The 25,946-nt window shown below is 51.5% G+C and overlaps 1 protein-coding gene across 1 annotated transcript; it reads right to left on the bottom strand.

Annotated features, from left to right (window-relative positions):
• Nucleotides 1-800: 800 nt before the first annotated feature.
• On the bottom strand, nucleotides 801-18,701 carry MEDAG (mesenteric estrogen dependent adipogenesis). Its single transcript, XM_077158968.1, has 5 exons — nucleotides 18,427-18,701; nucleotides 7,539-7,645; nucleotides 3,615-3,727; nucleotides 2,908-3,193; nucleotides 801-1,148 (listed from the first exon to the last, which is right to left on the bottom strand). The coding sequence occupies exons 1-5, from the start codon at nucleotides 18,699-18,701 to the stop codon at nucleotides 1,030-1,032; spliced, it is 900 nt and encodes a 299-aa protein (XP_077015083.1). The 3' UTR covers nucleotides 801-1,029.
• Between the last annotated feature and the right edge of the window lie 7,245 nt (nucleotides 18,702-25,946).

Genomic DNA, 25,946 nt, shown 5'->3' with positions numbered 1-25,946 from the left:
TATGCGGTTAGGATGTTTTTTCCTTTTGAAGAAGTCCATTAGAGCTGTGAGATGACAACGTGTTGACTAACAATGTATTATGGTGACGTTATGGTTTCCGTCTGTTTTGCCTTTCATGTTAGGGCTGCTGAAGGCTTCTCTGAAATGCCCAGGACGAGGTGCTTCCCCCACTGTTAGTGTCCTCTCAGCTGGCTCCCCTCTAACTCGGTCACCTGGTGCGGGGGAGGCTGTGGGGACTCAAGCTGCAGGCAGTGGGCACAGGGTCGCCGTCCAGCAGCCTGGCCCGTGCACCGTGACCTCCAACTTGAACACTGCCCAGGGCTTCATGCAGGCAGGACGCAAGATGCACTCGCTTCCTGGTGACAGCCACCAAAGGCTCCTGGCCAGGAGGCTCCCCAGAGAGCAGCCCTGCTAACCCCAAAACCCCTGCTTGCAGGGGGGTTTCAGACAGGGGTACCCCCAGCAGAGGGCCAACCCCTGATCTGACCCCACATTCGAGTCAGATGCCTCCCACAAAAGTTGCTGGAAAGTCCCCAGGATGCCAGGACACCAAGTGAAATGCTAAGAGAGCGGGATTCTGCAGTGGAGAGTGCGGGACGCAGGCCAGGGGGCCCAGCACGGGGCCTGCCCAGCTGTCGCAGCCGGGGGAAAGGAAGCAGCAGGCCTGGTAGCTGCCGAGGAGGAGGGGGGAACTGCAAGGGGGTGGAAGGCCTGCCCCGCCTCCCCTGCACCCCTACCCCCACCTCCCCTGCACCCCTGCACCCCTGCCCCTGCCTCCCCTGCACCCCTACCCCCACCTCCCCTGCACTCCTGCATCCCCTCCTCTGCACCCCTGCATCCCCTCTCCTGCACCCCTGCATCCCTGCCCCCACCTCCCCTGTACCCCTGCACTCCCTCCCCTGCACCCCTGTCCCTGCCTCCCCTGCACCCCTGCCCTGCCTCCCCTGCACCCCTGCTCCCACCTCCCCTGCACCCCTGCACCCCTGCCTTCAGTTCTGGCCAGGCCTAGAATGCTAACTCCAATCAGGATCACTGGCTGGGGGTCTCTTCACATTCCAGAACACTCGGAAACGGTAATTCTGCCAGAAGAGGCTCTGTTAGAGATGGTCTGGGTGACAGACTGCAGTTGAAAACATCATCGAGTGAACCTTAAAAACAGTAAACAGGACGTGAGTTATTGGCATCACTGGGGAGGAAGTTCATAAACACATCATTACTGAATCCTTGACAGAGTCCTGGCTCCCCCTGAAAGCTCGACAGAAACGGGTGTGGCTGCGTCCCTGGGCGACATCCCCGAAGGCAGTGGGACGCAGGTGCCACGTGCTGGGGTGTGGGGTGGCGGAGGTTGCAGGACTGTGACCGCTGACTCGGTGCCTGGACGGAGGTAGGTTTGAGGGCATGGGAGGGGGCAGGGCTACCCCCCACCCAGGGGGCTGTGGCCAGTGGGTCTCAGGAAGGCCAGGGCGTCTGGGCCCTGCCACAAGCGGAGAGGTTCATCTCCCCTCAGAAGGATCAGAGTATAACCCCCGTGATGGCTAACTAACGTGGCACCTCGGCCAGGCCACAGGGTCCCATCGTGTGGTCAAAACCTGGCCGGGCTGCTGCTGGGCAGCGCTCGATAGACGGGACCAGCTGCTCTGACAGGCTGACTCTCAGGAGCTGAGCCCTTGTGCGGGGGCCTCGGCTGGAGGTCTTAAGTGCTGGAATCAGGGGTTAGGGGCTCAGGAGGAATTCACCCTCAAGTCCATGCCCTCCGCTCCCCTCTGAGTTTCCAGGCTAAGGAACTGGGCTCAGGCCTTCACCATCTCCCCTTCTGGGGCTTCCAGCTGCTGACCTGCCCTGCCGAATTCAGACCTGCCAGCCCCGCAATCACACGACCAATGATTTATTCTTTATAATAAACCTCTTTAAACACCCGTGCTATACACACGTCCTGTTGGTTCTGCTTTTCCGGAGAACCCTGACTAATTCCACCATCTCCCCCCGCCCCACGGCTGCAGTGGAGCAGAACACAAAGGCAGCTTTGTGAGAAGCACCCAACACAGCTAAAACAACGTGCAGAGACAGACAGAGTCAGAGAGACACACAAAGAATGTCTAGGATAGAAATTGCTAGGAATAAGCTTTTTTTGCTGTAAACATGGGAAGAAAGCAACTGCCTTTAAATAGAATTAATTACTACTCTGTATTTTACATGTGCACATTGAGAAAACGGCAGGTTCATAGACACTGGTAGCTTTTTTGCAACTAGCAGCAAGGATCCTACTTCAAAGAAGTTTCTTTCCAAGCCCAGACTAGCGTGGGACAGAGAGAGCGCTCAGCAGAAGGCAAATCCAGACAAGACGTAACTGATACATTCTGTCTCGGCCACACCACACTGAGAAGTCTCACCCCAACACCTGGTGAGGGGCATTGAAGACGGAGGTCAGGAACCCAGCATATGGAATTTAGAGTTGGTTAGAGGAAGCATTCTCCAGGTGTTCCTTCCTGCTCTTATAAGATCCAAAGAACCCTCCCAAGTATTATTAAAGATAGCTTGCCTGTAACGGCCCTTCCACCAATTGATAATTTTAGCTAACGCTTTGTTGCCCAGATGGAATACGTGTATCAGGAAAGCAGCATTCTTTAATTATATGAAAACTAGGGTTTATATTTAATTAAGTAGTAATGTTTAAATTAATCGTAATTTAAAAATTATTTTCTAGTTGTGCTGCACAGATATAACTCAAAAGAGCCAAAAAGGAGAAGTCCCTCGATTTTTTTTTGGTAGTAAAACCATCCACTTCTCATTTTCTGAGTTACGTAAGAATATATTTCTCCTTCATCAATAGGCCCTACTTTTTCAATTAATTAACTCTCATTTTCCATCACATTATCCTACCCTTTTACTTTATACATGTTAACATACCTCTGGAAGTTACACTGAATTTTCGGTCAGAGAAACTACTCCTTCGAATGAAAGGTTCGCTCATTTTTTCCAGAAACAATTTAATTGTCTCCTTCTTTTCGGGGCTGGTACTTGACAAATTCAGAACTTTTCCATTCACTTTGACTGTGGAATTGCTGAGCCCAAACCAATAGAAGAAATCAAACAATGCGTCAGCCTTGAATTCATACGCGAAACTCAAATTTTCTCCATTAACCACCTCATTTCCAGGAGGGAAAAAATTCTTGACTACCTCTTGAAAATCAAACTGAGGGAGAAAGAAACATTTCATTAGTTTCATGAACACAACTATAATGTTTATATTATAGAATTAACAAATGCTTGAACATCCAAAATATCATACCTACCCCTTATTTCTCTTTCATTCTGATAGATTTTTTTTAACTGTTGCCTTTATTTTTTCAAACAGACCTATACATTTGCATCACATTCCATCCAGAGAGTTTGAACTGCTAGGTCAAAATTACATTTGTCTTAATTACACTGACTGCATGTCTAATAAGTTGGCAGGAACTAAGCCCATTCTATTGGTAGCAATAGTGAGGCAGTGGAGAGCTGAAGTGTCTAGACAGAGTTAAGTGAAGGCTGCTGGTCTGGGTCCTTACAGCAAATGTACTGATCCCTTCCCTGTGGGGAGCACGCCTGCATTCCGACAGGCTGGAGCTCACCTGCAGCCGGTAGCTTTCTCCAATCACCGAGGAAATGACCGTGTCCATTCCCTGCTCTATCTGTCTTCTTATCTTGGGGTGCCTCGTGTTCACAAGGAATGCATACGTCTTTTCTAGAAATTAAGATGCAGAGTTCAAAATGTGGGATGTAGCATGTTCGTTAGGGTTTGATGGAGCAGCAGTTACCACCTCATTTCGAGGCTTGATTCATTTGCAACCTCCCTTGCCCTTCCCTCCAACCCTTTCCGCAAAGCCTAACCACATTCCTAGAAATTAACATTTCTGAGAATTGTGCAGGTTTGAAGGAGGCTCTGGGATTTCATCAAAGTAGGTTAGAAAATCAGCTCTCCCAAGGCTGCAGTTAATCTTGGAAATTAAAAGTGCAGCTCTAACAATCCCAGATAAAAAGCAAGCCTCCATCACATGCCTCCAGCATTACAAGCCAAAGTGAAAAATCTCAGTGGCTGGTTTTCGTGTCACTGCCTTGCTGGATATTTAAACAACCCTGCTCTCTCTAACATTTCCTCAAAATCAGCCAAGTCCCGGGAAGAGGCTTCCCAGTGCCCTGCTCCCCAATTCCCCCTGGGGGGCTGGCCTTCTCTTCCAAGGGGCCAGCCTCTCCCCACTCTCTCCAGGAGCTGCAGCAAGACCTCAGGCCCACTGGGGTCAACTTGTCAACAGAGCCTCAGGACCCAGGACATTAACCTCCCTCAACACTGCAGCCAGAACCACCTTTAAGTCTGGAAAGCCAGACCTTCTTTATATAGGCACCTACCTGAATAAATCAGGGTTTTGTTTTTGTTGAAGAGCCCTGTCTGGCTAGCAGGATTCTGAGCAGATCTGGAGCCCCAGAGACGCTGAGTGGGACATGAGCTCTGATGGCACACGTCCCAGCTCACGCCTGGCCGCCCCGCACTCCCAAGAGATCGAGGCTCGGCTAGTTCCTAAGGCTCTGGATGGACCATAAAACATTAGCCCAGCTGCTCGGCAGCCACCCCCACCCTACCCTGCTCTGGGAAACCGTCTTCTCAGTTTCTAGCTTATTGGGGAAATCTTTTTTCCTCTATCAGACTAGCCTCAAGCTGTTTGACTTCAAAATCCAACATCTTTATAAATAAGATGCTGCCGCAAATTTTATCGTTAAGAACTCACAGGCTACAGCGCCTGGAAAAGGGTTTTCATATGCTAAGACTCCAGGGCTCTCAGAGTCAGGGCAGTTGAGATCAATTCTCCCTGCACCCCCAGCACAATCCCAAGTGGCAAAAAGAGCCTCCCGCTGAGAAAAAATACCATGTCTCTGTCTTTCTGTCCTCTCAGAGTTTCTTCCTCTATTCGTCCCTCTCTCCTTCCTTTCTTTATCTCTTTCTTTTATATCTCCTTAAGTGCAATTCTACACCGTCTACGCTAAGCACAGGCTGTTTATTCATTTGGAAATGGGAAATATTATTAATCAGCCACTCATAACTCTTCCAGCCTCCGTGTTCTTTACTTGGGTGTTTTTTCTCAGGAAACACCTGGACCCTGGCCCCTTTGTTTAAAGTCCAGAGTGGTCATGGTGCTGCCAAGAGGGCCATGCTGGCTTTGGGATGCATTAGAGGCACACCTGGGCTCTGCCAACAGCAAGGGCTTCTTCTGCCAGGACCACATTTCACACTAACCCTTGCATTGACTTTACCTGACTATTTTCCTACCCATGTTTTCCTTTCTCCCAAATTATTTTTTTCTAGGACAGTTTAGATACAATTAAACAACCTTATCTCCTCTTCAGGGGAGAGATAAACAAATAGAACCAGCACCTTGAGACCTTGAATTAACCTTCATGCAAACCAAACCAAGACCTCCCGTCTCCCAGACATGCTCAGTTTGGAGTGCTGGGCAGGACGGTCACTGCTCAGAGGGGCACTGTGCTGCTCTGAGGCTGCTGTGTGCCCCAGAAAAGCCATGTTCTTTGTCTTAGTCCAATCCTGTGGGGGCAGATCTATTGTTTGAGCAGGATCTTTCTGATTAAGTTGTTTCCATGGAGCTGTGACCCGCCCAACTGTGGGCGGGACCCTTTGATGAGGTGGTTTCCATGGAGATGAGTCTCCACCCATTCAAGGTGGGTCCTAATCCGCTTACTGGAATCCTTTCGGAGGAAACTGTTTTGGAAAATGCTCAGAGCCGACACAGAGATGTTTGGAGATGCAGGAAGAAAATGCCTCTGGCGAAGCTGTTTGAAACCAGAGACCAGGAGAGAATTGCCGTGTGTCTTCTTATTGGACAGAGAAACCCTGAATGCCATTGGCCTTTCCTCAGAATCGAGGTAGCTTTTTGTGGATGCCTTAGTTTGAATATTTTTATGGCCTTAGACCTGAGAAACTTGTAACTTAAATTCCCTTTATAAAAGCCAACCCACTTCTAGTATACTGCATTCTAGCAGCATTAGCAAATAAAACAGACACCATTTGCATTCATAGTCCTGCCCTATTTGTATATTCATCATGACAAATCTCTGGGAGGCATAATACATTGTCTAAGGAAATGGTGGCTTTTTCCAATTTGCACAAAGATGCAGTTGGGCTGGGTATGTGGCCTCAATCACAATTTTCATGATTTAAGCTTCGTCATCTTATGTTTCTATTTAAAAGCCCTTCATTTTATGACTTTTCTCTTAATTAACCAGTATTAGGTTCCTGTACCTGTTTTGTAGGTGTCACACAATTGTACACTTTTTGTAGGCTGTTCACAAATCCTTCCATGCATCATTTCCTGTACTTTCCTTCAAGTGATAAAATTGGAGAGGTCTCTTGTTCTTTTTAGACACCTCCTGAGAGCCTGAGGCAGCAGGTGTACCTGGCTCGTCTCTGAGCTGCACGCTGGAGAGCTCTCTGGCTTTTCTGGTCATCACACAGCCAGGCGGCGTCAGGGTCTCAGATCTTCGGACGGCCTTGGCGCTCGTTCCCAGGCACCACCCTCTTTCTGTCTCTACTGCCAAGACGGCACCAAGACCTGACATCCCGAGCTGAGCGGAGAGGGCCGCGGACGGGAATGAGCGCCAACATTTGAGGGAGTTTGTTTGGAATCTGCAGATCATTTCTTATCACCGTGAACTCCTTTAACAAATGTTTTTTGGAAGCAGGTCTAAGAAACTGAACCTCTACCATGGAACATAATGCCAACGATACTCCCCACACGTCCCTCTGAGAGAGCAGAAGGAAGAAGGGAAATAGAGATATTTTCAAATCAGGAGTTTAGTTAGCACAGTTATTGCCAGCTAATCTGATCTCTTGGAAGAAACAACAAAGAAATGTGTTTACAAATGAAATTCTAATGACATAACATGACACATAAAAGCATCTATAATTTCTGTCTTCTTTATCTGTTTCCACACCTGTAAAATGGGGATATTAAAAGGGCTTATGGGGTGGTGAAACATGGCTCAGTGGCAGAGTTCTTGCCTGCCATGCCAGAGACCGGGGTTCAATTCCCAGAGCCTGCCCATGCTGAAAAAAGGACTTATGATGGAGCCAGAATGACCATTGGCAATTCGCCCAGGTCAGTGCCTCTTTCTACCCTTGTCCCAGCATAAGTATTGAAAGTGCTGACTCTCCGCTCAGAAGTGTCCCCGTTTAGATGACAACCACAGGGCTGTTGGGGTAATTCATTCCTCCAAACCTGCCTCACACCGTAAGTGTTCGATCGACAGCAGCAGTGTTTTATAGACTATCGTCATTGTCCACCCTTGAGGGGTCAAAATGTCAGACAGGGAGTGGACAGACAGCTCAGACAGACGGCTTCTGCAGACATCCTCAGAGCCCAGGCCCCCTGCCGCCGGCCCTGTCATGCTGACACCCACCCTGCCTCCCCCACACCCCACTCCTTCCCCATGGGCACGCTGCGAGCCGCAGCAAGAGGCGCCCAAATTACAAATACGTCCACACCCACCTTTGGAGCTGTCTTTTCTCTGCACATTGATGAAGAAGAGCATCGGTTTGCTCAGGATGGTTTCCCTGTAGTCTTTATAATCGCAGTAGCTGGTCAGCTCCACGTACCTATGGAGAAGCAGAGTCACTGCACTTGTAATTATGGTTCCATCCAGATGGGGGGGAGTGAGCTGGGCACGTGCATCCTCGGGCCCCTGAGCAAAGTCCCCCGAAAAGTGTCATCACACGGAGGCTGCCATGACACATCATCAGTCTTCCCCCATATGTGCATCAACGCATCAGCTGGGGATCTGTTCCGGGTCTTCGGGGTGCCGGGGGCAATGCCTGGCGCCCACGGCAGCCTTCCCCGGGGGCGGCCCGCACATCCATCCCTGCAGGCTGTAAGAGGCCTTTTGAAGCTGCCCGTGCTCTAGTCCCTGTGGAGGAGAATGAATGACACCCACTCGGCTAGTGGGATTAGCTGTCTCTCCTCCAGGGGAGACTTCTCATATACTGGGGAGTCTGGCCAGGTCATACAATGAACATTTTTCTTTTCCTTCTTCTCCTGCCTCACCCTTCCCAATTCCATGACCCACCCAGCCCCTCCACAGACAACCCAGCCACCGTGGTCACACGAACTATTACTCACTTGCGGCTCCCCTAAGCCCAAGCTCTTGTAGTGGGGAAAAAAAATATGCAATCATTAGACTTTTCCCGATGTCCTGCTAAATTTGGCCCCCCTGGTTGTGGTGCCCTGCTGCAACCTGGGGAGACCTTATTGACCCTGTCACTCGCACGTGAGCTTCCCCTGCTGCCCTTCGCATGCCCAAGTGGCCTTCCCGTATCTTTATGCACAGCGCTGATACATGGACAGGGACAAGGGCAAGTTCGCGTCCTGCCAGGGCCCAGCTCATTTTCCAGCCAAATCCAAGCTGGGTGCCCACAGCAGACGGCCCGGCCCCTGGCGGAAGGTGGTCTGTGCCGACCCTGCGTGGCCTAAGCTGCTTCACCGCGCGCCCGCGAGCCCGGGACGGGTGGCCAAGCGGCTGCGGCTGCTCTCTGCTCGCGGCAGCGGGTCGCGTTGTCCCATCCAGCCAGGGTGGGGATGGCGCCAGACGCTCCCCTCCAGTGGGCTCAGTGCCTGCCCAAGAGTTCACAGTCTCGGGGAAGTCCTGCACCCAAAGCCAGGGCCCAAGGCCTCGCCGTCCCTCCTGTGCCGACAGTCCCTGACTCGCTCAGAGACCAGCGCCCCAGGGCAGGACCGGGCAGGCGCGCGCAGCAAAGCCCCAGGCCGGGAAGACACCGCGTGCGCTCTGCCGGCCCCCAGCTTGGTTTCCGGGAAATCCGTCATTACTGTCTCTTCTGGGCCCCCCACGCCTGACTTTGAGAGCTTTTAAGATCCGGCCCCTGGCGGAGCGTCTCCAAAGCCCTCTCTTCCTTCTTGCTCCCTGCCCCGCGCAGGAGCCTCCCCGTCACAGCCCATCTCCCGGGACAGGACGGCGTGAGGGCGGCTCCGGGGGTGCGGAGCGGGATGCCGTGCTGCAGCGTGCCAGGAGGGAGAGGAGCCAAGGCACTGGCACCGAGGGGCGGACAGGCCAGCCAGAGGCAGGGAGGAGGAGGTGGGAAACGGGAGGGAGGCGGGAGCAGGGTGGGCACACACCGGGGCAGGGCCTGGGGAATCACGGGTGCAACAGGAAGCCAGAGGCCCCGCCTCTCTGCCCACCCCTCCATCCCTTCCTTGAGCTGACAGAGTGCAGTGGGAAGGGGGAGGGGGCAGCCTCTGAGCCCTGAAGAAGTGATACACCTGTGCTCCTTTTCAGCTGAGACAATTTCCCTGGCCTTCTCTCCCCATCTGCTTTTTCTCAGTTGACCAACCACCAAAAGGTACAGCAGAAAGGAAGCAAAAGAGAAGAAAGGAAAAGGAGGCCCGTGTGTGATTCGCCGGGCTCATTCCCTCACCTTCATTCATTCTTTCAACTACTATTCCCTAGGCACCTATCTGTGCTGGGCACCTGGTAGCATCCACACCTCATTACACCCGAGGAGCCCAGGGCCTGGGAAGTGGGGTGTGGAGGGGGAGGAGGGGGGAGGGCTGCAGCACAGGGAGCCCCCTGCCTTCTCCCATGTTCTCCTACCAACAGTCCAGCTCAGGGCAGGCAAGGGAGGCCTGGGAAGGGGTGAGCAGAGGCAGAGAGGGCAGCCTGTGACTGCTTCAAGAGGTGAGGGGAAGACGCACAGGGAGGCAGGGGGAGAGAGTCCCGGAGCAGAAGAGGAAGAGAGAGAGAAAAGGCGAGTCTGGTTGGAGTCGACATGGAAGAGAGGGATGTGGGATGCTGGGTGGGGACACACGTGCCACCCACATTCACCTGAGCCAGGTGCACGCGCTCTCCCACGGCCTGGGGGTGCCCCAGGCGTTCCAGCCCCTGTAACACCCCCCAAGGCGCCCCCTCTATGCCTGCGGTGCCCAAGGCTGACTGCCATCCTCTAGGCTGTGCACGTGGCATCTCTGCCGCAGTGCTGTGCGGAAGGCGGTTAGATGACTACAGGGCTCCGAGAGCCAGTACTTGGCAGGGCCAGAGAATCGGGGGTTGGGAGGGGATAGTTCTGGGAAGTCTTATGCTGAGTTTAAAATGTACAGGAATTACCCATTTTGGAGTCTAAATTTAATAAAATGTCCCGAATAATGGAACTATTCTTCAACGCAACCCAATCTTCTTTTGACAAAGATGCTTTTAGGGTCCCCAGGCTGGCCCCATCACCCCATAGCATCTTGGCTGTCACCCCGTGCAAAGGCTGCTTCCACGAGAGTTCAGACTCCAGCGTCCCCAGTCAAGGGAATGTGGCGAGAGCCCTATTGAGTGAACTCCTGAGCGACAGCCAGGCACACGCCAGACAGGCCCTGTTACCGCGCCCACTCCTGGACTCTGTGAGGCTCCAACCGTCAAACAGTCCAAACTTTGAGTGAAACAAAGGAACACGAGCATTCCTCTGAAGTTCACTGTTGTAAAATCTGAATCCATTAATTACTAAAGTCCAAAAAGATCAGAGGATCTGGGCGGTGAGTGTCACCGGGAGTTAAGTCCCTGACATTTAGTCACTCATTTTATTTTCAGCTGCACATTACTAGATGACATCAGGGACTAGTTATTTAATCTTTACTTATGAATATTTCTGAATTACTAATGCAAATATTGATTCTGTATACTGAATATTTATTATATTTCCTGAAGTTATCATTAGGGATGAAGAGCAAACAGTTTTAAGGCAGACAGTTTCCTTAAACTTTCATTTCTTCAGTGCTTTTTTCCTTGTACCCAAAATGTTTTGAGAAGATTTATAAAGCCCGACTTCAATCAAGAGCTTGGAGGGCAGGCCAATATAGCAAAAATCAGACTCGAAATAAAATGCTCTAACTCATGTCCTAATTTACCAGCTATGTGAACTCCATTCCAGAGCCACAATTTACTGTGTGACTTTGAGTTACTTACTTAACCTCTCTGAACCTGCTGACTTATCTGTAAAAGAGGCACAATCGCATTTCCCTTGATGTGATGATTAAATGCAGGATCTTATACATGCGAATCTGCACTGGAGCCACAGGAGATGCTCCACAAACATGAGTTCATCTTTAACCCTGGCAAGCCCTGCTGGGCTGAAGGTCAAGGTCTGTAGCTTTGGACACAACCAGGGCTTTGATCATTTGAGGTTCCTGAAACAAGGAGGATCAGAAGAGCTGAAAGATAAATGAGCAAGTGTTTCTCCTTCCCTGCTCCAATTTCTTTCTTCATTTTCTCAGTTGGGAAGATTAAAGGGAACAGCTTAATGAAGACACGTCTGAAAGACAGTCCGAGAAAGAGGGCTGTATTTTGCTCCTAGCAAGGACCACCCATCCACTAAGAAACTCACCTTCCTTCAGAGGCGCCTCCAGTTTTCCAAGCGTCTCTGGCATGATCTGAGAAGCTGTCCCAAATTTAGTTCCCTTAGTTCTGACAATTTTCTGCTCAGTAAATCGGGAAAACAAAGCCATGGTCTGCACCTGAGATATGTGTGTTTGAGTGTGGGCGCATCCATTTAAAACAACACGGGGGGGTGGAGCCAAGAAAAAAAGGCGTGCACATCGCCAGCCTTCTGCGGGAGGCACCCAGCCTGCGCTCACGATGCCCTGCTGAGACACCACCCACAGGTTTTCGGGGACAGGCTCCCCTGGGGAGACCCTGCTCTGTGTGTCAGGGTCAACTCGCCAGCCTCAGGCAGAACCACACTCTGAGCCCTCAGGCGTTCCTTCTCTTTCACTTCCTCTCCTTCTTTTTGAGTGAAATTAAGTAACTTTTTCAGACTATCGCTCTAACATCTGTAGCTCAAATCAAGGGTACTCACATTCATTCATTCATTCATTCAGCAGTTACTGAGATGTGTGTGAAACACCATGATGAGGCAGAAGATTCATTTATTCACGCAGAAAACATTTACCGAGTATTGCAGTTGAATCGTGTCCCCCACGGAGACATGCTCAAGTCCTAACCCAGCCCTGTAGCTGTGCACTCACTCATGAACGGGACTGTCAACAATCCTATTAGGAAAGGGGAGGCCAAAGAGAATCAGGGAGGATGGACCTTAATCCAATATGTCTGGAATGTGGACACAGGAGGAGACAGAAGGAGACGAGGCCATGTGATGGGGCAGCGGGCAAGCCCCTGCCTGTACCCACGGATGTCCCTGCCAACACTTTGATTTTGGACTTCCAGCCTCCAGACGACAGAGTCCTGCTGTACAGGCCAAGCAGTGTGTGCCATCTGCTCCATAATCTCCTCCAGCAGCCCTGGCAGACTCAGACACCAGCTGCTACCACGTGGGGGGCACCAGGTGGGAACACAGAGGTGGGAAAGAAAAGAGTCCTGCTTCCAAGAAGCACAAGGCCTACTGGGAGAGGCCAGTAAGGAAATAAGTGGTCTCAGTGTGAAATGAGACCTTCTTACCAGCAAGCAGCATTGGTATCACCCGGGAACTTGTAAACACTCAGCATCTTGGACCCTGCCCCGTGTTGAGGTCCCCGAGAGTCACGTGCTCATTTAAAATTTGAGACACACTGGAATAAGGCATGTCCTCTGAGGCTCAGAGGCTCACTGTGCTGGTTTGAAAGGATGTATGTCCCCTAGATAAACCACGTTTTAATCCTAATCCCATTTTGTAAAGGCAGCTGTTTCTTCTAATCCTTACTCAGCATTGTATGTTTGAAACTGTAATTAGATCATCTCTCTGGAGATATGATGTAATCAAGAGTGGTTGTTAAGCTGAATTAGGTAATGGCATATCTCCACCCATTTGGGTGGGTCTTGATTAGTTTCTGGAGTCCTATAAAAGAGGAAACATTTTGGAGAATGAAGGAGATTCAGAGAGAGCAGAGCAGAATGACATAGCCACGAGAAGCAGAGTCCACCAGCCAGCGACCTTTGGAGATGAAGAAGGAACATGCCTCCCAGGGAGCTTCATGAAATAGGAAGCCAGGAAAAGAAGCTAGCAGATGACACCGGGTTCGCCATGCACCCTTCCAGATGAGAGAGGAACCCTGACTGTGTTCACCATGTGCCCTTCCAGATGAGAGAGGAACTCTGACTGTGTTCACCATGTGTCCTTCCACTTGAGAGAGAAACCCTGAACTTCATCAGCCTTCTTGAATCAAGGTATCTTTTTTCCCTGGAGCCTTAGATTGGACATTTCTATAGACTTGTTTTAATTGGGACATTTTCTCAGCCTTAGAACTGTAAACTAGCAACTTATTAAATTCCCCTTCTTAAAAGTCATTCTGTTTCTGGTATATTGCATTCTGGCAGCTAGCAAACTAGAACACTCACAAACTAGTAAATCACTTATACACTTAAGTGCCAGGCAAGTGCAGAGCTCTCTGCATTCATGTGTCCAGCCTCCGCTGGATTAGGTCCTGATCACTTCATTAAGATGGACAAGGGGGGAGGGGCCTGGAGTCAGAACCACCTGCAGAACTAAGACAGGTGCCAGGAGAGAGGTTGTTCTCTCAGGACAAACGCATGGGCCAAAAGGTGGGTGAGAGCAGGGGACGCTGGGACCCCAGGAGGCATCACGTCGTGAGGGCTGCAGGAGGCTGCAGCAAGGCCGACAGTGGGCACCTGGCAAGGACCAGGTATGGTGAGAGCAGGGGACGCTGGGACCCCAGGAGGCGTCACGTCGTGAGGGCTGCAGGAGGCTGCAGCAAGGCTGACAGCGGGCACCTGGCAAGGACCAGGTGTGGTGAGAGCAGGGGACGCTGGGACCCCAGGAGGCATCACGTCGTGAGGGCTGCAGGAGGCTGCAGCAAGGCCGACAGTGGGCACCTGGCAAGGACCAGGTGTGCTATGGACATACAATCGGAAGAAGCCCAGGGACGACAGCCAGGGCAGTGTACCCACGGCACGTGGCTTTGGAACCATCAGATCTGGTCTTGATTTCTGACTCCACGACCTCAGGTAAGTTTTTAAAACTTTCTGAGATGCATTTTCCCCACCACACACACACGCCCCTGTAAAATCTGGCAAACAAGAGGTACCCAGGGAAGGCTGCTGAAAGACTAAATGCAATAATACGCACAACACACTTGTGTCTTGGGGGCTGCTGGGTGATGAGCACAGCTCACATCTGCTGAGTGGTCAGCGTGCGTCGACGCTGTCTTAAGGACTTTACAGCTCTAATTCTGAACAGCAACCCTACAGGATGGATGCTGGCATCCTCATCTTCCAGCCAAAGCAACAGGCACACAGGATCAAGTCAACCCCCTGGGATCACTCCGCTAGCAAACGGCAGAGCTGGGGCTCAAACCATGGCCGATGACCTGGTCCTCCGGTCCGCCTGCACCTGCTCTGCACTGAATCTCATAAAACTAATAGCTCGGTAGGCAGATAACAATGACAATGGTGACATCATCATCATCACGTGTCCTTCTAAAGGGTCGCTGTCCTGGGCAGGGACCCCTCAGAGAACCAGTTTCAAGAATCAGGCACCAGCCGGCCGGCCCTTGCATTTGGAGCTGCAACTGCTTACCCACCTCCTGGCCTCCAGCCAGATGGCCTCTGAGAAGCGGGCGGGGCGGCAGACAGAGCCCAGCAATTCCGGGTTGGGAGTGCAGATGAGCCCCACCCCCCCACCCCCAGCAGAATTCTAAGTACACTGCAGCCCTGACTCGGGTTCTTGTTTTGCCCCCCAGGAGTGGGCAGGTAGGCCTGTACTTATGCACCTGCACAGCGTGTCCCCAGTGCATCTGCCCCCACTCCTCACCTGCAAAGCCTCTGCCCCAGGTGGCTGCCCAACTGACCGCTGGTCAGATATAGGCAGGGTAAGTCACATCCTGCTTTCAGTGGCTGCCTTAAGACGGCTGGACGACTTTCTCTTTTCAGCTGATTATCTGAGATGTGCACTGGCTGATGTAATTCCAATGATTTCTCTGTAGATTGGGGAGATTTACAAGAAAGCTGCTGCTGTCTGCAGTAAGCCAGAATGATTTCAGGTGAGGCAGTTTGCTGAAAGCACAGGCTTCCTGGTCAGACAATGTTACGTGAAGTCCTGGTTGTGCTGCTTACAGCGTCTTAGTTATGTAAGTTGCTTTCTCCCTGAGTTCTGATTTTCTCATCTGTTAAAGGGGGCAACAGCCATAGTGCAGCCTTTTCATAAGACAATACCTGCGAAATGCTTTGCATCACTCCTGGTACTCAAGAAGCACCTTAAGTATTTGTGCTGGTTTGAAAGGATGTATGTTCCCTAGAAAAGTCATGTTTTAATCAAAATCCCATTTCATAAAGGCAGAATAATCCCTATTCAATTCTGTATGTTTGAAACTGTAATTAGATCATCTCCCTGGAGATGTGATTTAATCAAGAGTGGTTGTTAAACCGAATTAGGTGACAACATGTCTCCACCCATTTGGAAGGGTCTTGATTAGTTTCTGAAGTTCTATAAAAGAGGAAACATTTTGGTGTATGAGAGATTTCTGAGAGAGCAGAGAATGACATAGCCACGAGAAGCAGAGTCCCCCAGCCAGCAACCTTTGGAGATGAAGAAGGAACATACCTCTCAGGGAGCTTCAGGAAACAGGAAGCCAGGAGAAGAAGCTAGCAGATGACGCTGTGCCCGCCATGTGCCCTTCCAGATGAGAGAGGAACCCCTGACCGTGTTCACCATGTACCTTTCCAGATGAGAGAGAAAGTCTGACTGTGTTCACCATGTGTCCTTCCACTTGAGAGAGAAACCCTGAACTTCATCGGCCTTCTTGAACCAAGGTATCTTTTCCCTGGATGCCTTAGATTGGACATTTCTATAGACTTGCTTTAACTGGGACATTTTTTCGACCTTAGAACTGTAAAGTAGCAATTTGTTAAATTCCCCCTTTTAAAAGCCATTCTGTTTCTGGTATATTGCATTTCAGCAGCTAGCAAACTAGAACAGTATTAAATGACTAGATCCTTGTATGAGTGTTACACGTTTAGTCTGTCATGTGGATGGAAATTCCCAAGTTTGAAAGAAAAAAAAACTGGCAGGAAGGGTCTTGCCACCACTTCTGCAGAGCAGAGCACATATTCTCAAAACAGGCTCTCTGGGCTTCCAAGTCCTTCACAGCCATCCCGAGTCTTACCCTGCCCAGGTGTCCCAGGGTGGACTTAGCATGTGTTGAGAAACATGTTCAAGTCTCAGGAAACGTGAGCCTGACAAGCTGAGCCACCAGCGTCATCCTCCTGCTCCCGAAAACTTGACCCACAGGATATCAGGGTAGCGGCTTTTAGCTTTCCGGGGTTCCTTGTGAAAGTTTCTCATGAAACCTCCAGCACATGCTTGTGAGGCCCAGAAAACATTCCACCTACACCCCGGGTTTATCCCACACCCAAAATATTTTTTGAATGAAAAAAAAAATCTAATTAATTAATAGAGCAAGGATTCTTAACCCAGACCCAGTACCCCAGGAACCACCTGAGGGGCCAGCACAGTAGGGCGTGCATCTGCATTTCTGCAGGGGAGTCCACATACAAGTCTCAAAAGCGCCGTGGTCAAACACAACTGGGCAGAGTTGGCAGCTCTACTTGGGTATGGGCACTGCTGCGTAACCTGTGACGGCAAAACCTCCCGCTGCCATGCTCCCCTAAAGCGCAGCACCCCTTCTTGCCCTGGCAGGATGGCTCCATTTGGCCCAGGTTCCCTCCTGGTCAGGCTGCCCCCAGCTGGAAAAGCCTCCCTCCCATGCCATCGCTTGTCCCCTGAGAGGAAGACAGTTTTTCATTCCATCACTGAATGATCCTGAGATACAGCTGGCTCCTTCCCAGGCTGCAGAAGCCCTCACGAGGCGCCTATCTGACGAGAACTTCTATTTGTTGGTTAGTGTCTGCATCTAAGACAGGTCTGTGTCCCCTGGGCATTGTGGCCCACTGTTTATATGGACCCCAAACCACGGGGGACCACTGCTGTGCAATTCTCCTTCACGTAGGAGGTGTTTAAAGCATGATTCCAATGACCAGACTTTTACATTTTGCAGCACTTCTTGCTAAGACTGGGGAAGCTTATTCTGCTAGAAACCTAACCTTGATTTCAATTAATTCTGACATTTTTATTTTTCAAACCCTGATCTCAAGTACAATGTACAGTGGTTATCTTTTTTTTTTCATCTTTGCAAAACTGATTTCTATCAGCTCTTCCCGTGGTCGCTACTTACAGGTTGGAATTTCCATTTCACAAAGGAAGGAAGAAATTCGTGCTGGAGAATGTTTTTTTCAGGGATCGAAAGCTCTCACTGTCTTTGTTTGAAAAAGCAAGTTCCTACCCCCCTACCCCCACCCCCAGCAGCTGGGAGCAAGGCATTTTAAACATTTCATTTTGCTGGCTCCTGCCTCCCAGCTCCATCCGACAGGCAGGATCCTCCTCTGCTCTGTCTTTCCCCGTGGCAAAGGCTTTATATCTTAATAGCTGGCAGATTTACTCATCTCTGAATCAGATTCCGGACTCTATTTGTTCATTCCCTCATTGAGTCCAGAAGTGCAGCCATCCTGCTGGAAGCACAAGGCCAGAGGAGAGTCGGGCCTGGGCGCAGCCTCCTCTGCCGAAGGGTGCAGGGAGCTGGGGGTGGCCCACACCCCTGCCGGCTGTGCTCGGGGCGCTGCCCTGCAATCCCTGTGCCCTGTGCCCCAGCAGCTAAGCCTCTGGGGACCAGCCATCACACGGAGACCCCAGATTTGGCCTAATCTCTGCGCCCCTAACCTGGAAGAGACACATCACACTGCTCTCCCCCAGAATTTATCCACAGCCACACAGCCCAGGGCCCGACTTCCCTGAGCTCTGTTGTTGCCCGCCTTGATTAATTAAAAAATAAGTAACATTAAGAGAGAGGCTAAAGATTTGTAAGTTTGAAAGTCTGTGAGCTCCTCCCACTGCTGGGTCGCCTCACTGGAGAAGGCCAAATGCACAGAATGTTGTACCCCACCTTTTGCCCTCCCCTCCAGATCTCCGGCCAGGATGTGTCTCGACTGTGAACACCCCCAAAGGACGTGACCCCAACTTGAGCTCATCTGACCCAGTTGAAGAGCCCGAATGGAGAATGCATCATCCTCCAGTTGCGCGCTTTGGGCGCGACGCATCCAGCTTGCCGGGTCCCCCACCCCGCCGCCCCCACTTGCCTGGCCGCGGCGCCCTCCCAGGCGGCTTCAAGTTGCAGCTGCAAAGTGTCAATGCGAAGGAGAGGGGAAGAAAGCCAGGCGGGGGCAGGGGGAGCGGGGCAGCTGCTAGGTGACATCAGCCAGGAGGAAAGCTAGAAGCGGCAGGAAGGCGGCGGGCCCGGCGGGGTCGTGGGGAGCCAGGAAGGTCAGGGCTGCTGGGGACAGCAATGGGGACCGGCCGGCGGGCCGCGACGCGGCGAGGCCACCCACCTCTTGACGTAGCTGCTGAGGCGGTACAGCTGCCCGTCGAGGCGCACAAGGCCGTCGCCGAAGACATTGAAGCCCCCGCGCGCGGCGCCGGAGTCGCCGGGGCCGGGCACCCCGAGCTGGTCGCCGCGCAGCTGGAAGGCGCCGGGCTGCAAGCGCAGCAGCTGCGCCAGGGGCAGCAGGGCCAGCTCGCAGTCGCACGTCCACAGGCTGCGCAGCTCCCCCGACGAGATGGACGTCAGGCTCGGCCGCGCGGGCGCGCACGCCGCCACCGCCATGGCCCGGCCGTCTGTCCGTCTGTCTGTCCGCCGGCTCGCCCCGGGCGCCCTCCGCAGCTCTCCTACGGGCACCGGGCGGTCGCGCGCCCGAGGCGCCCCAAGAGGGTCCCCGGCGCCCAGCCTCCTCGGCCCCGCTGCGGTGTGTCCGGCGTGTCCGTCTGTCCCGGGCCCGGCGACCCCTCCCCAGCTGCCGCCCGCCCGCGAGGAGCACCGGCGGAGGAAGAGGCGGCGGCGCCGCCCGGCCCTTTATCCCGCCCCCCACCCCCGTCGGCCCGCCGCACCCCTCCGGGCCCTGGGGCACCCGCCTGGCCGCGGCGCTGCGAGCTGCGTGGGGTCAGCGGCTGGGCGCGCTCCACCGAGGTTAGTCATCCCCGCGGGGCGGCTTGGCCTCCGCCCCTGCTGGCGGCACTGCCTGGGGGAGCGTCCGCGGGCGGGGGGGGGGGGGTATTTGGGGCTGGGCCGGGGGACCCGGCCGGCACCCCCCAGGCTCTGACCCCACTGAATCTGCGCACAGTTGCTCGCCCCAGGCTCCCCATCTAGTGCGCGGGGGCTGTGAGGGGCGGCGGCGGGACCCCGGATCCCGAACACCCACGCACCCCCCGCACCCCGCCCCACGTGGAGTCAGTTGCCAAAACACTGTCTCCCAGACTCGGTTTCTACTTTTCTCCTTACAGCTCATGCCCTGCCCTCAGCCTTCCCCCGCGCGGCGTCCTTCCCCTGGATTCCCTTCCACCCTGGCCATTCTGCTCCTCATCCGGCCACTTCTCCTCCATGAAGCTCCCTGAAAACCCTCCTGCATGTAATGCCATTCCTTCTATTGATCTGGCTATCTTCTGTCACATGCGGTGACCACAGGGTGCCATGGGACCCAGCAGTCCTTCCCAGCTGCCACCCCCAGTAGATTGTCAGCTCCCTGAGTCTTAGAGTATGGTCATTTCCCCATAGTTGAGTGCCCTGTGCTCATTCTTGGGGCATAACTAAATGTGCTTGGTCCCCTGAGGGATGAAAAGAGGAATATTCCATTCAATCTAATTAAACAACCATTGCTGGAACATCTGCTAGGAGATAGACAATAAGGTAAGTTCTGAGAACACAAAATGAATCCCCCACACTCCCTGCCCTTGACGAGCTCACAGTCTAACGCGAGGACAGGTGAGGTCCCAGCCATGACAGGACACTAGGATGCAAAGCTCAGCTGAGGACAAAGCTCAGATGTGAGGGGAGAAGAATCCCACCCAGTTTTGGCAAGCTAAGGAGCTTTCCTGACTGCTGTGATTTAAGATGCTAAAGGAAACCTAAAAGTTGAGTGGAACATTGAGTAATATCTTTAATTTGTCTTGGAATGCTCCTTGCATGGACTCTGGCATAGAATAATTAAATCAAATGGCCAGTCCTTGTGTCATATCTCATTTAAATCCTAGAACGCGAATGACCTTTGTTCTCTTCCTCTGCTCTGGGAGCCCACAGGTCACTTTCTCAGACATAATTCCTTTGCCCTAGGATCAATCCCTGCTTCTGGGCCTCTCTCAACGAATTTAATTCACCAAACATGTGCTTTGCTACTGAATCAGAGTCTTTTACAAGGACAGAAGGAAGAGGAATCTGCTTGAGAAGCACAGGAATCTGTGCTGAAGTGTCACGTAAGGGTGACTGCACAGAAGACAGATTTGAGGAAGGCTCAAACTGAGCCAGAGACGGAGGCTGGGGCTGTGCTCCCAGGAGGGACTCACGCCACCATACCCCACTTGTAAGTTCATTCTCCCTACATTTATGGGGCCACCACTATGCACCAGGCACCACCTTAAACTCTGAGTGCAGAAAAAAAACGAACCCGATGAAGATCCGGGTCAGGGAAAGTCCATACTAGCAATGAGGACAGAACATAACTCATGTAATGAGTGCAAAAGATGAGTGGACCAACTCCCATGAGAGCGAAAGTCAAGGGGGTGGTTGGCTCTGCCTTGGAGAGCCCAGAAAGGTTCTCAGGGGAAGACCCGGGAAGGTTCTCGCATGGGCTGGATTTTGAATTCCAAGCAGGAGCTCCCAGGTGGTAGAAGCACGATCAACATGAAGCTGGGAGAGAAGATTCTCAACCAGCCCCTGCAAAGAGAGCCAGCATGGTCTATGTGGGGGTGACTGGGAAGTTTCGTGTGGGTGAGGGAGGTGAGTCTTATGGAGGAGACTGGAAAGGAAACTTGAAGGCAGATTACAGTCAGCCCCTCTGAGTTGTCATGAGAAGGATGGGATATAATTATGTCTGAATTTAAATACATGTCTTTGGCGATGACCGTGTAGATGTATTGAAACAGGAATGCATGGAAGCACAACAACTAGTTAGGATATTGATATAAAATCTGGGTAGAATATAATAAGCATCTGAACAAATAGGATGATGGTGAGAGTGGAAATGACAGGATGCATTTGGAATATTTTAGAGATAACAGTCAGCTATATTTGCTGGGCAAAAAAATGGAAGAGAGAGGTATTGAGTTGGGGCGGGGGGATGTGAAAGGACTAGAGTGAGACATTGAGTTTCTAGGCTGGATCTCTAGACAGAAGGTGATATCATTAATGATATTAAGCATCAGGGGAGAAAGCGCAGGTTTGGGTAGGGAAAGTGATGAGTTCAGGTGGTGGGGCTGCACTGATTTTGAGCTACTTATGTAACATCCAGGTGGAAAAGTCCAATAGGCAGCTAGTTAGCTGGGTCTGGAGTTTTAGAGAGAAGAGAGGGTTAATGACTGAGATTTGGAAGTCAGAGATGGTGGTTGAAGCCAGAGAAGCAGATGGGATCATCTAGCTAAGAAGTAATAGGGTAGGAATTTGAACCCAAGCCTTAGTTTACTTCAACAAATGTTTTTTGGGCTAGTGCTTTGCTGAAGATACAAAGGTGAATAAATAGGGGATGGTCTCTGTTCTCAAAAAGCAGGAAGGAACATACGGATCAGCATTAGATGGTGTTCTGGCACCACGTTCAAACTTGTTGCTGAAACTGGATCGTGTCTTGGTCATGTGTCTCTGATCAAGTGTGCCTTCAGTAACCGTAATAACAGCTACAAAAGTTCTTGCAAGTAGCAAGTTTGCCAAGAGCAGGTCCACTCTTGAGCCCAAACAGCCCCAACATAGGTTGGACTCAGCTGTGAAGTTTAACCCCTTAACCTGGATTAGTGACCACTGGCTTTGTTGAGGGGTAAAAGTGCATCAGAGTTTGATGTCAGAGTTGTATGCACCTGTTTAAGGCCAACAAAGCAGGGCCCCCCATTAAAATCTGTTGCCCTTACAGTAAAATATCAACTTTTATTACTGGGGTGGAAGGATTAAATGAAATTATTCTTTTCTTCTCTGTAGCTATCCAATTTTACTGATTTACTGATTTCTTCCTGCATTTCCAAGTGAATGTGTATTGTTTTTGTACTGAAAAATGATGCCGAGCATAATAAAAACATTTTAAGATGCTTTTCTCCTGTTTTATCTGGAAGTTTCATTTGATGCATTGTCAGTAAAACACCTGTGTTTCTTTATGGATAATTTATGCTCTACCAAAATGCCAGAGAAAGATGTGAAAAATTAGTACTGATTGTATTGTCAGCCATTACTGGTCAATGAAGATATATTTTCATGTCAAATTTCTTTTTCATAATCAGAATACCTACTGTGCAAACATCATCCCTGCTTGTGAATATATCTTCAGTCTTCTTCCAATTGTTGATTTATTTGCAATATTGTGCTCATACTTTAGAATATTCATTTTGTTTTTCTCACTTAACCCTATATGTATGTCATGTTTGAAAAATTGCATTGCCCTTGCAAATAGCATTTATACCATGATGCTATTTTCCATCAGTGGAGGTACCACTGTTTGTCTAGAAATCTCTTTGCTCTTGAACACTTAGATTGTTTCCAGTTCTTCCTTATTGTAAACAATACTGCAGTGAACATCTCTGTACTTTCATATTTCTCTGTATCCAAACTCTCAGATACGGAATTATTGGCACAGATGATGTGAGAATTTGTAACACTCTTGAAACATGCATAATTGTTTCCCAAAAGAGTTGCACCAATGTTTCTTTCCCATCAACAGATTATCAGTTTTAAATCTCTGGTACCAGAGGTACAGCACCTCAGAGCTATTTACATTCGTATTTCTAAGATTGAAAGTTAGCTGTGATGTTACCATTCAGATTTAGAGAATGCTGAGTTTGTGCCTGTATTTACAGTTAAAGCAAGACAAGATAAAATGTTGCCAGCCCTACATGGTCCCCTTGGGATGGCTATACTTTGGTGACATCGCTGGCTTTGAGGGCTCAGTTTCTCAGCTTTGAAGGTCCAAAGTGAGGCGCAGACATGCCAATTCAAAAAACCAAACTCACAGTAGAAGGAAAATCAATTATCCACCACCGCTGTTACCTGACAGAAGTGTGGATTCTTTTGCCCAACACCCTCAATAACCAATTCCTGAGACACCAGGGTTTCAAAGAGAGAAACAGTTTATTAGTGGGCGCGTAGTAGGAGAGCAGATGGCCTAGCAGCCCAAAATCAGTCTCCCTGAGTTTAGGGGATTCAAGGTTTGTAAGGATTTTAGCAAGGGGAGAGGAGTTCATTTCAGATAGCAAGTTCAAAGCAGAAAAGGAGATGGTGTTATCATTTCAATAGGAGAATATAAGTTGAAAGGAAGAGAGGCAGAGCTATCACTTCATTACTAAATGTGTAGGCAGAAAGGAGGGGAAACAAGTTATCTGTCAACAGCAGAGTCTGGCTGATATGATTAATGAATGTCCGGGGCTGAAACTAGTTAATGGCTGATTTCAAATTCTTCATTAGCAGTAGGACCTTTGCCCTATAAGAAATGACCAGACAAAGGGAGTAACAGCTCTTACAGGCATGAAGGCACAATATAAGGGCTTTCACAATCCTTTCATACATCAGGGCAGCTGAATTATAGTTTAGGGGTTTGGGGTATTCCCCTCTGTCTACTCCAGGGTCCCAGAAAGCAAAAAAGGAATATGATTCAGTAATCAAAATCATCCCTTCAATCCTAATTTCTCAGTTACACCACTACCCAAATTCTTGGATTTTCTGTCAATGTACAAATATCTGTGGGTTTCTACCTTAAACAAAAATAATTGTTTAAACATTTTTTCATCCCACCTCTCTTTCCAGCCACTTCCCCATCTCTCCTTCTCTCAGACTCCTTGAAGGAATTGTCTACGTTCCTCGCCCCTCACTCACTCTTGCAGACTTTATCATCTGATTTCTGCGCCCATCATGCCCCTAAAACTGTCTTCTCAAAGTCACCTCGACCTCCACGTTGCCAAGTCTAATAGACACTTCTGCTTTCATTCACTAGACCACTCGTCTTTGCAATTCTTTCCTCCCTTAGCGTGTTGTGAAGTTGCACAGTAGAGTTGAAAGTGGAAAGGTTTCGTTTAATCCTGACTCCGACCCTTTCTAGGGTCTATGGAATGTGTGCCCCACCTGGAGAGGCAGGGTGGCCGCGTGGTGGGATGTGTGCCCCACCTGGAGGGGCAGGGCGGCCGCGTGGTGGGATGTGTGCCCCACCTGGAAGGGCAGGGCGGCGCATGGTGGGATGTGTGCCCCACCTGGAGAGGCAGGGTGGCCGCGTGGTGGGATGTGTGCCCCACCTGGAGAGGCAGGGTGGCCGCGTGGTGGGATGTGTGCCCCACCTGGAGAGGCAGGGTGGCCGCGTGGTGGGATGTGTGCCCCACCTGGAGAGGCAGGGTGGCCGCGTGGTGGGATGTGTGCCCCACCTGGAGGGGCAGGGCGGCGCATGGTGGGATGTGTGCCCCACCTGGAGAGGCAGGGTGGCCGCGTGGTGGGATGTGTGCCCCACCTGGAAGGGCAGGGCGGCGCATGGTGGGATGTGTGCCCCACCTGGAGAGGCAGGGTGGCCGCGTGGTGGGATGTGTGCCCCACCTGGAGAGGCAGGGTGGCCGCGTGGTGGGATGTGTGCCCCACCTGGAGAGGCAGGGTGGCCGCGTGGTGGGATGTGTGCCCCACCTGGAGAGGCAGGGTGGCCGCGTGGTGGGATGTGTGCCCCACCTGGAGGGGCAGGGCGGCCGCGTGGTGGGATGTGTGCCCCACCTGGAGGGGCAGGGGGCCACGTGGCTGAGAGCTCAGGCTCCGGAGTCTTCTCCTCCGACTTCGAGTTCACCTCTGTCCTCTGTGACTGGGACAAGTCACTCCTCTGAGCTTCAGTTTCCTCGCATGTAAACCGTCGGCAGGATGCGATGAGTCGCCCCAAAGCCCTTCCAGCAAAGTGGGAGTACTTGGAAAATGAAAGCCCAGATTTCGAAGGGGAAAGAGCTCTGCCCATGCAAATGAGGTCAAATCCACAGCTTTTGAACTGATCCCTGACAGCTCTCGTCTTGGCTGAGTTAGAGTGGAAAGTTTTACTTGCTGTCCTCCACGCTCGCCTCGCTGGGCTGTGTGTCACCCCCTGAGCTCACTGCTTCCTCTCGGACACTTAAACACCCCCCAGGGACGGGGCTCACAGGGCAGCCTGCCCGGGTCAGCCTGCGGCATTCTTGATCTCTGATGGGCAGCGGGGCACTGAGGCCGAGGAGCGCGGGTCTGCTGAGTCCCACTGAATGTCTCTGTGACATGCGGAGGGTCAAGCAGACCCGCCCCCTGCCTCCAGGCCCTCCAAGCCAGGCCAGCAACAAGGGCCCAATAACTGCTGCTGGAGGAGACGGTGGAGGACACGGAGACGGGAGTCGGGGCACTGAGGACAGTGGGGCGCTTGGAAGGGTCTCAGGAGGGAGGCTCTCGAGGCCCAGGAACAGGAGGCAGCCTGTGGCATCTCAGGAACTTCTCAACTGGGACGTGCAGTGGAACTTTCATTGGAGAGGGACAAGTCTCTGTGACGGCCTTGGGTGGGAGGTTGTGCTAGAAGGCTTCTGAGAGTCCTTTTAACCCTAAAATGAGCAGATTTGGGGGAGTAAGGACAGATTAGGGAACCCCATAATATTCTCAAAAATCGTTGCTGACCTGGAAGAAACCGACGTGCTGAGCTAGTTGGGGTTTCTCCTCCTGCGTGGGGGGTTGAACGCGGACCCGAGACCTCAGGGCCAGCCATGAGCTGTGTGCCAGGCACAGCCCCCAGTGCACCCCACACGCCACCCCATCCACTCCTCTAAGCTCAGGACAAGTGATAGCCACCTTGTATGGAAAGGAAACTGAGGCATTGCCTTTTCTCGGGCCGCCCTAACGAAGTGCCACAAACCG

Source organism: Tamandua tetradactyla, chromosome 4, assembly GCF_023851605.1.
Source record: "Tamandua tetradactyla isolate mTamTet1 chromosome 4, mTamTet1.pri, whole genome shotgun sequence".
Classification (NCBI taxonomy): Eukaryota; Metazoa; Chordata; class Mammalia; order Pilosa; family Myrmecophagidae; genus Tamandua; species Tamandua tetradactyla.
The sequence above is the reverse complement of the archived record's forward strand: the minus strand, read 5'-3'. Positions and strand labels throughout refer to the sequence as shown.